Genomic DNA, 10,328 nt, shown 5'->3' with positions numbered 1-10,328 from the left:
AGGACGGTTATTTTGTCGCCCAAGTTTGACGAAATTATGCAGTAGGCGTGGCGAAGGAGCGCAGATGGTGACGCTTCATTTCTGTAGATTTTATTTATTTTTTGCAATACCCGGAAAAAGGGGATATTTTGTACATTTTACAGAAAAATACATATTTAATTAAACAAATACTGGGCGCATATTTATTTATTCGTTCATTCATTTACATGTTAATTGATGCGGACGGTAGGTCTCTCACCAGCAGATCTGTCACACTTTGAAACATTTAAATTAGGTAAGTTAATATCAGTTTTTATTCATTTTTAAGAAACTTTAAAATCATATATATATTGTTTTTGGTATTGCTTTTATTTTTATAAAAACATTCTCATCTCATCTGTCCAAGCCATGGCAACACTTAGGTAAATAATGTAAGTAAAAGATCCAAGTCCTTCAACTGCTGCTTCAAAGACAGCGTGAAAGAATAAAAGTAAACTCCGGCAACTGGACCCTGAAATCAATAATTACGATTAACTGATCCCCTTTTTAAGAGATGTTTTTTTTTTTTTTCAAAGATACAGTATTTTATCTTGGCCCGTCCTCTTCATGTGGTGTACTACCACATCTCCACAGGGGGGCGTCCCAGTAAACCGCTGCGTCCGGTGTTGTGTCAAAAATGTGCCAAACTGTGATTTCCGAAGTTTCTGTGTGTTTTTTCTGTGTAATATATTTGCTTATATGGGTAAATAGACTGTAGCCAACATGATTTAGGAATTATATATAAAATGAAGAATTTACCTGTTTTACAAGCATATTTATTTTCTTTTTAATTTTTTATTTAATATCTGAAAGCTGTATGTACCATATCAGTCGTGTGCAGTTCTTTAATTCAGAGTTGTAGTCAAAGTCAAAGTCAAAACATCCAGAACATCTTCATGACTGTTAAATTTTGCATGGCGGAAACTCAAAGTTAAACTGCTACAAGGTAGGTAATTGGTCCAACTTTTTTACAAGCATATTTATGACTGCGTTAGTTTATAATCAATCCAGTCCTTTTTGGCCACTTCAAATATCTTTATAGAGCTGTGATATTATATTTGATGCAATTTCTGCTGCACTCTCGACCAGAACTGTCTATTGACATTTTTAATGTCAATGACAGCTTTTACCCTGAGAAATAAAGAACATACAAAAGTCACTTTGCCAAAAAATGATTTCAGCTTCTGCTTTGTGACAGAGATGTTGTTTCTCGCTTGACTTGATATCATTCACGAGAGATACGTATGACATATTATAGGTCAAAAAGTCAATTACAACAGTTTAAATACAATCAATCATTTTTTGGCAAATACCGGAAATCACTTTTTGGCACAACACCGGCACGCCTCTTTGTGTTGCTGGCTGCCTCTGGATGGTCAAGTGAGCGCGTTTGCAAATTTCGCAGGAAGTACAGTAAAATGCAAGGCAAACACGAGACTATTAGGTACTAAAAATACATCCGGTTTTGAAATATTCCTTAAAATTAAGAGCTTTTTAATAAACGAATTTGGCAAATAAACGTGCAAGCACACAACTTGTCATCTGGCTGTACACATCCTTAGTTTTATAAAGACCACGTGATAACTGATGATAACTGCCTGAGGAAAGAGACTTTTGTGATGATTTTACATAGCCTGAGCGGAAATGGTTCTTGAGTTCCTCTAAATTCTTGTGTGTATCCCATCAGAAGTGCTGTTTTGTGCAACAAGCATTTTAACTTGGAAATAAAGCTTTCAAAAAGGTTTATTCCATCACATTTTCCTCTGATAAACACAGCTGATCTCCAAGTTTCTGTTAATTATTAGTACATTTTTTTGTTGTTGTTTCTAGTTCGGCAATATTCATAAATAGTATAAAAGATCTTATTTCCAATCTGACAGTAGCCGAATTGGTTTTTACTTTGAAAAGCTGAACCGGATGTTTCCTCTCTGATCTCGGTGACTACATCATATTTTGAAGCTAGCTCCCTGTGATTAGCCACGTCATGTAAACTTAACAGTGGAGCAGTTGTGATATAAAGACAGGAAGCAGCCGCTGGTTTGGGAAGGACTTTAGTGAATTGTAAAAGAGGAGGTTTTATTTCAGGTTTCAAAGTTGGCAGTAATCCTATGGAAAGATGTCAGATATCGGAGACTGGTTCAGAAGCATCCCTTTCATCACCCGGTGCTGGTTCGCTGCCTCCATTGCTGTTCCCTTTATAGGCAAACTGGGATTGGTTGATTTCAGGAACCTCTTGCTATTTCCGGAGCTGGTCTGGAGCAGATTTCACGTAAGTTTTTCTTGGTTTCTACTCAGCTATGTGTCTGTTGGATTAGTTAGCCGATAAACGCTGAGTTACTGCCTTTTGGAAACTAGCAGTTAGTTAGCAGGTGGCTAGTACGGCTAACTCAGCAGGCCTGAGTGTGCGGCAGCCAATGAGAGAGCGAGACGCAGTAGGGTGGGACTTCCGGATGCTGTCAAAATGCATGGAGAAACAGTGAGCTTAGTCTAAGGTATACAAACACATACACACAGACTATCTATCTATCTATCTATCTATCTATCTATCTATCTATCTATCTATCTATCTATATATATATATATATATATATATATATATATATATATATATATATCTATCTATATATATATATATATATATATATAGCAGGGATGTTTTATTTTAGAGTGTTTATTATGATAGAATAACTTAGTTTTAATGTGCTGTCGTCCACAAGGTGGAGACAGCATTTGGGAGTTATTGCAGAGAATGTTATGAAATTAGCCCCTCTGCCAGTGTGAAGGCCTCCAAATCAGGTTAGCATTGAGTTCATACAAGGTTAGAGGAGGGATATAAATAAGTAGTCAGAAACAAGTCAGGGCAAAGAGAGTCAGTCAATCTGGTCAATTTAAATGCTGAAAACTTCACTTAAGCTATCGAATACTTCAGTTCATACATGTTCTGTCTGTTCATAGAGAAATATCATTCTTATTAACTCCAGTAAATGTGCTATTATTTTGGGATACTTAGTACTGTGCAAAATATAAAGAAATAAGAGGTGGCTTGAGACGTTTGCGCAGCACTTTACCTATTTATTGATATTGCTCTACTAAAGACAAATTCTTTTACATATATTTCTTTGCAGTAGTATTACTGCTTTTACTTAAGTGAAAGAAGAAGCTACTTTTCACCACCACTTGTTAACTGAACAATCATTACACCTTCTGTAGTCTGTGCACTGTTACACCCAAATAACAGCATGCTGGTCTTTTACAGTAGGTAATAGATCTTCTCTGCAGCTGAACAAGTTGCTGTAGGTTTTCTCCATTTACTTGGATTTGCTGGACTTTATTAGTTTGGAATATTAATCTTAGGAGATGCCGATTTAAAACTGCAGTTAATTTCATTATGTAGGCAGCCAGTAGGACAGCTATTAAAAAGTGAAATAAACTGAAACAAAATGCAAGTGCAGTGTCAGTATACAATATATAACCTCTTGACCTTTATGAGCCTATAAACTGTCAAATCATGGTTAAAGATGGCCAGTGCAAGCTGTGGAAAACCATTAACTCTGAGATTTGCTTGATTAAAAAGCTGTAGCTGATTAACTTCCTGTGAAATCCCAATCGACAAAATAATAACTCTTAACCTGACAGAACAAAAATCGGGTAATGGTCCAATCCCACACTCTTTTATGCTATAGCAGTGTCTTGTCCTTTCCCCCCAGAATAATAGGAATTTAACTCAGGAGAGATTTTTGTACTTTCACCACCTCTTAAATGTGGTATTGATCTGACTTCTGTTACCAATCTTTAAAACCTGCTGTGAGGCAGCACACTCTGCAGGGGAACACTGGACAAGAAGTTATCATTTCCAATCCACATGAGCCTTACTGTGCTACAGACTCAGTGGTGATCATCTGGATGTGCAAACAGGCACAGCGATGTTGATGTCTTGCTGCATTTCTCTTGGGTCAATACCTCTTCTACTTTTTTTAGCTCTGGAGACCGGTGACAGCCACCCTTTATTTCCCGATAACCCCTAATACTGGCTTCCTGTACCTGGTCAACCTATATTTCCTCTACCATTACTCCACTCGGTTAGAGACAGGTGAGGTCACTGGCTTCTGTAGTTTACAGACAAAGTATTCTCTTTATGTCATCATGTTTCCATTCGTGCTATCATCTCCGTTCCTCTTTTTGCATCACAGGGGCATTTGATGGCAGACCTGCAGACTATATCTTCATGCTCCTCTTCAACTGGATCTGCATTGTTGTATCCTTTTAACTGGTGTCTTATCACCAAATCTCCTGTTTTAAATCACACATTTTAGCCTGTTTCCCACTCTATCACTCATTCTGAGAGTCTTCTTTCGATCCCTCCTGCATTTCTCTTTCATCTTCTCAGTACACCCCCCCACCCTCACCCCTCTGCAGCACTGTGCCATGTCAGGGTGGCTCTGTGCCAGCGGCCCAGTGTCAGTCTACCCCTGCAGAGCAGCGAAACATAATCTAGGTCACATGCAGCACCAGCAGTACACTCAGGCCCACATCTCAGCACTCTGTCTTTTTTGTGAGGAGTTCAGCTCCGATTGGCTGCTTGCTGTTCAGACCGCTCTTGTTTATATGAGAAATGTAGCCAAACTTGTATTTTCTCTCTGCCTCGTCTAAACCACGTGTTCGGTTTTTGTCAGTTCAGCTGAACTGTGGGTGCGAGGTGTAGGAGGCACGACCTGCCAAGGTCAGATGCCTTGCTCAAGTTGAAATGGCAGAGGTGACTGCCAGCTTCCGAAAACTGGTTTGGGGATTTGAACTGCCAACCTCCCGTTCTAAATCATACAGCCTCGGCTGTGACTGTATTGAAGCTGCTGTCCTTGACTGTACCTGCAGATAACTGGGCTGCTGATAAACATGCAGGTGAGAATCTTCCTCCTCTCTCTCTGTATTTAGACCACTGTAGTTCTATATAAAGCATTTGTTTACACCTGTCCTTTGAAATCTTAGGAATGTTTCATAACTCAAGACACCCACTTTAAAAAGGAAAGGTTTACATTTTAGGAAAAAAAAAAAAAAACACTGTAGAGAAGCTGCCACCTGCGCCTCTAAAGCTTACTAATTTATGCAGCATTTCACAAAGCTTATCCAGACTATTTTGTTCTGGTCCTGGCCAAGGAATGGCATTTTTATTTATTTTTTGAGTAGCATTACCTATTGGGTGTGCTGGTAAGTGCATTTTGCTCTCTTTGGGCAGAGCCAGGCTGATTTGTTGTTTGATGGTATGTGACATTAAACTTATGGGGGATTAAAAAAAGAAAAGGAAAAAAAAAAAAATCAAACTTTCATTAGCCAAACATTTTGAAAACCTACTGTGAAGACGTTACAAACACCTGTGTTGTTGATGTTTTTTAGCTTCTGATGATTCCACTGATTATGTCAGTGTTGTACGTCTGGGCTCAGTTCAACAAAGACACGGTGGTGTCCTTCTGGTTTGGAACACAGTTTAAGGTACGCACATCAAATGTCGCATGTTCTATCTGGTTGATGGTTTCATAGAAATCTCAAACAGATTAAAGACATACTTCCAATAATGAACTAACTGTGAAACCTTACACTAACTCAACACTAAAATGATTCCAGTATTTTTATCAGCACCATTTTCTGCTGCTTTGTCCTAGGCTCATTATCTACCTTGGGTCATCCTGGGTTTCAACTTTATCATCGGAGGGTCGTAAGTACAAATTTAGATCAAAGCCTTTAAATTAGTATTCCAGTCTGGGGAATAACTTCCTGTGACTAATCTTCCTCTCTTTGTTGTACTTCAGATTTGTGAATGAACTGACAGGAAACCTGGTGGGCCATCTCTACTTCTTCCTCATGTTCAAGTACCCCATGGACCTGGGAGGACGCGCCTTCCTGTCCACACCAGAGTTCTTGTAAGTTTGTGCGCTTGTGTACTGTTTCAGTTTAGAGCAAAACTGGCTTTAAGTTGTATCACTGAATTCTCCAAAGTGTACTCCACTTTAAAGCAAGACTGTGCAGTTTTTTTTAAAGAAGCAGTAACACTTTACCTGTCACGATTCAAAGTTTAAACTTTTGTTTATTGCAGTGCACTTAGGGAACCTGCTGCTATAGCTTTACTTTGTCTGAACACTTACTTGTTATATTATAACGAATGTAAATTAATGTCTTTAATGAGTCAGTTTCACTTTTTACTTCTTTGCAACTCTCAGATTGTTTTAGCAGTTGCTATTATGTTGTAATTGTCACTGATGGCTACACTGATAATTAACAGGCAGAGTTACTGTGTATATTATAGTCCTTTTTAAAAGGGCAGCACAGGGGGTAACCACAGTTGCAATGACACAGGGTTTGAACGTGTTTATGTGAAGTCATCTTTGAGGTCATCTCTTTGGAAGCATTGCACAGCTTCTAGCAAGGTTACTGTATTTAGATCACTCCCTGGAGGTCCTAATCTGACAATTTGCAAGTGCGCATGATCCAGAGACCAAACAGACACTGAAGGAGATCCACTCATGCATACATGAAATTGGCCAGATGACTGTCAGAGAATGATTTAAATACAGCAGCATATTCCAATGAATATGCTGCTGTAAGCATTGGTGCACTGCCCTAGGAGATTACCTGTTACCTAAACTCTCTTTTAAAAGTGTTGGATTTATCTGTACTTTGTCTGCTTGTTCTGCATTCATCTCTGGTTTCCCTTCCTAACACTTATCTGAGTTACACTCCCCTCCAAAAGTATTGGAACAGTGAGGCCAGTCCCTTTATTTTTTTTTCTGCACACTGAAAACATTTGTGTTTGACATTAAAAAGTTAATATGAGACAAAAGGTCAGCATCTCAGCTTTTATTTCCAGGTGTTTACAGGTGGATCTGATACACAATTCAGAAGATGGCACCTTTTGTGCAGAAACATTGTAAGTTGTAAAGAAACTGTTAGTGACATCGGCAACAACCTCCAGAGGGCAGGATTGAAGGTATCACAATTTACTGTTCAAAGAAGACTTCATGAACAAACGTACAGAGGCTTCACCAGAAGATACAAACCCACTAATTAGCAAGAACAGGAAGGCCAGGCTGGACTTTGCCAAGAAGTACAGAGACAAGCCTCAAACCCTGAGACAACATTTTATGGACTGATGAGACAAAGATGAACTTTTGTGATGGAAAGGCTAAAGTTTGGAGAAAGAAAGAATCATCTGAGCGCATCTGTGAAGCACGGTGGCGGTAATGTCGTGGATTTGGCTTGCATGGCTTCTTCTGGGACGGGCTCATTAAACTTCATTGATGTCACGCATGATGGCAGAAGTACAACAAACTCAGAAGTTTAAAGAAACATTTTCGCTGTCAATTTAAAGGAATATGCAATTAAACTGATTGGGATATTCAAAGCACACTGCAGAAACTACAAAGGAGTTCATCAGGGGCAGGAAGTGCAAGGTTTTTGAAGTGAAAGAGGCTGTGGTAAAAGCCTGGAAAAGCATCACAAAAGAACGCAAAGGTTTAGTGATGTCAGTGGGTCACAGGCTTGCTGCAGTTATTGCAAGCAAAGGATTTGCAACTAAATATTAAATCTTATTCACTTTAATCTATTTTAAGTTCATCTGTTCCAATACTTTTGCTCACACGAAAAATGGGTGGCTTCAGATCAAATCTGCTATCTTTGAACTCTGTATCAGATTCAGATGGAAATACCTGGCAAGAAAAGCTGAGATGTTGATCTTTTGTCTCATAGATTTTTTTTTTTTATGTCAAACCCAGATGTTTTCAGTGTACAGCAAGAATAAAGGGACTGGCCTCACAGTTCCAGTACTTTTGGGTGTAAATGTTTGGAAGTTAAATCACCTGCAAATGGGATGAGCCCCCCCCCATGGAAAAAGGCATGTAACAAAAGACTCAAAGCAGACAACAAATTATGAAAATTAAGCAAACAATGACATGTTTGTGTGAGTTTTCTTTATCACTGTGGTGAAGCTGTGGGTGCGTTTGTGGCCATGTCACCACATTTAAAATTTAACACACCACTAACTCTCCTCATAAACCCAGATTTTGTTGCTTGATTGATTTCAAAGATCCCATTTTAACATCTTTCTCCAGGTATCGGCTCTTTCCTAATAGGAGGGGAGGGGTATCTGGTTTTGGAGTCCCTCCCACCAGGAGGCCAGCTGCCCAGGACAATGCAGGAGGACTAGGAGGACGTCACAACTGGGGACAAGGCTTCCGACTCGGGGGTGAATGAGAGAGAACTGCACCAATGCTTGTTTCATCAAATTTGTTCTTGTTCAAACCTTGACTTTAAATTTAATTACTTTTTAATTATTAAAGATACAACAGGATCAGATTTGAGGAAGCACGCATTTTATCTGTGACTGCTCTGCATAGCAGGACTCGAACTCTGGCTATAGGCTCCATTCACCAAGTAAAGCCAGCAGCTTACTACTGCGAAAGTGTCCATGTCAAGCAGATAGAAAATTAAATTCTTTTTTTTGTTTTTTTTTTTGTTTTGTGATGATTGAGTGTCACCGCCCATTTTCTTCTCTTTCTTTCCTGTCTTCTTCTTTACACCCTGCCATTGGACTGTCAAGATGAGAGATGTTGCAGCTGCACACCAGCACGCTGTGGATTTCGACTCTTGTGTTCCTCCCCCTCCGTCTCTCTCTCTGTGATGCCATATCAGATTACATTGTAATTACCAATGCACTGGGAGCCTGCTCTCAGCAGTCCCTCTGCAGAACATGGGCAAAGCTATTTAGAGAGCACTGTCTCCAGGTCTGAATTTACATGGGTGTGAAATGTTTATGTGCCTCTGTGGCACGGAGACAGTCAGATTTGATCTTAACCTAAACGAGGTGAAGATGGATCCTACTTTTTTTTTTTTTTTTTTGTAAATATAACAGTTGTTTATTGAAAGGATGATTGAGTCTGAGTGTGTCATTGTCTTACTCTCCATGTTAACTCAAGGAAACCATTCAGCCAATCACGTGCCAGCAAGACATTCAAAGCTGTTGTCAATCAGAAGCTGTACAGATGGTATTGCATGGTGGATCAAAGTCTGACAGTACTTTTCTGCATTCAAAATTCCATGAATTTTGACCACTGTGTAAAAATGCAGCTGCAAACCATGACAGAGCCTCCACTGTGTTTTACAGGTGGCTGTAGACACTGACTGTTGTACCTTTCTGCTGACCTCAGGATTCAAGGGTTCTTTGTCACTGAACCAAAAATATCAAATTTCATCACTCCATCAGATCTGCTGCCACTGATTTTCAGTCCTGTTCTTGTGTAATTTGGCATACCTCAGCCTTTTCTCTCCGTTTCTGTTCCTAATAGTGGCTTCTTGACAGTCACCCTTCCACTGAGTCCATTTCTGATGAGGCTTCAGTGAACAGTATATGGATCAACTGAAGGGCCAGATGCATCTCTCAGCTTCTGTATTGGGGTTTTACTGGATTTTTTCCTGCTTCTTAAGGACATAACTTTCACTGTTCATCAGCTGCAGTGTTTTTAGGCCTGCCATTATTTTTGTCCTCCAGTTTCCTTACATTTTCTTTTTTTTTTTAAGGACACAGCACACCATGATTGGAACAAATAATGTGGTTTTGTGACAGGCTGCTAGTAGCAAAGTGCCTAAAGATCCAATTTAAAATTGGTTTTGTTACGTGTGGACACAACACTGGTTTATCCTTTGAGTTAGGTGCCTTTTCTAATGCTTGAATGATTCATAGGTTAGCATTAAGCCACTTAAACAAAACAAAAAAAAATCCTCTGAAAATGGTCAGGTACAAGGACTGGACTGGAAATAAGTGAAAAAGCAGCCAATGTCCAAAGGAAAACTTTCAGAAAGCCTGGAGATTTATTGTTCAAGACTACTTAAAAAAAAAAATAAAAGAAAGCCTGGTTTCTTGGAAGAAAAATACAAAGGAGGGACTTTTGCACAGCACTGTATGTGGTCTTATTTTTAGGTTTACAGTTGAGCAGTGCACATTAAAGACAGACCTGAGAAATGTGTGGTTCAACCTTAAATTAAGGGTACAAACAGGCCAAATTCAAATCAAAGATGGTGATTCTTTCAAAGGGTCAAAAGTGCTAAATCTCTGTATTTATTGCAAGCAGTTTGGACATCTGTGTAGATCTCTGTGGTTCTAAGAGACATGAAGACAATGTTTCTTCCAGCAGTAAAATATTTATGAAAGAAAAAAAAAAGCCTCCAGCCAGGTGTAAAGACATATAGAAAGAATGTGCATGCAAGGTTTCTCTGTCACCGTCACTGGAAAGTTATGCCAGGAGATTTCATCTGAACCTCACACAATG

At 39.2% G+C, this 10,328-nt stretch overlaps 2 protein-coding genes across 3 annotated transcripts in view; one reads left to right on the top strand and one right to left on the bottom strand.

Annotated features, from left to right (window-relative positions):
* tbc1d31 (TBC1 domain family, member 31) overlaps positions 1–19 on the bottom strand; it is an 11,082-nt gene extending 11,063 nt beyond the window's left edge. For both annotated transcript variants that reach the window (XR_004021214.1, XM_030750646.1), the window contains exon 1: positions 1–19. This exon is cut by the window's left edge and continues 353 nt beyond it. The gene's annotated coding sequence lies outside the window, so the exon portion shown is untranslated.
* Positions 20–1,948: 1,929 nt separating this feature from the next.
* Positions 1,949–9,045, top strand: derl1 (derlin 1). Its single transcript, XM_030749764.1, has 8 exons — positions 1,949–2,287; positions 3,997–4,108; positions 4,209–4,273; positions 4,888–4,914; positions 5,407–5,502; positions 5,673–5,725; positions 5,820–5,930; positions 8,115–9,045. Exons 1-8 carry the CDS (start codon positions 2,135–2,137, stop codon positions 8,254–8,256), a joined length of 759 nt encoding a protein of 252 aa, XP_030605624.1. The 5' UTR covers positions 1,949–2,134; the 3' UTR covers positions 8,257–9,045.
* The last annotated feature ends 1,283 nt before the right edge of the window (positions 9,046–10,328 follow it).

The sequence above is a fragment of the Archocentrus centrarchus genome, chromosome 16 (assembly GCF_007364275.1).
Source record: "Archocentrus centrarchus isolate MPI-CPG fArcCen1 chromosome 16, fArcCen1, whole genome shotgun sequence".
Taxonomy (NCBI): domain Eukaryota; kingdom Metazoa; phylum Chordata; class Actinopteri; order Cichliformes; family Cichlidae; genus Archocentrus; species Archocentrus centrarchus.
The sequence above is the reverse complement of the archived record's forward strand: the minus strand, read 5'-3'. Positions and strand labels throughout refer to the sequence as shown.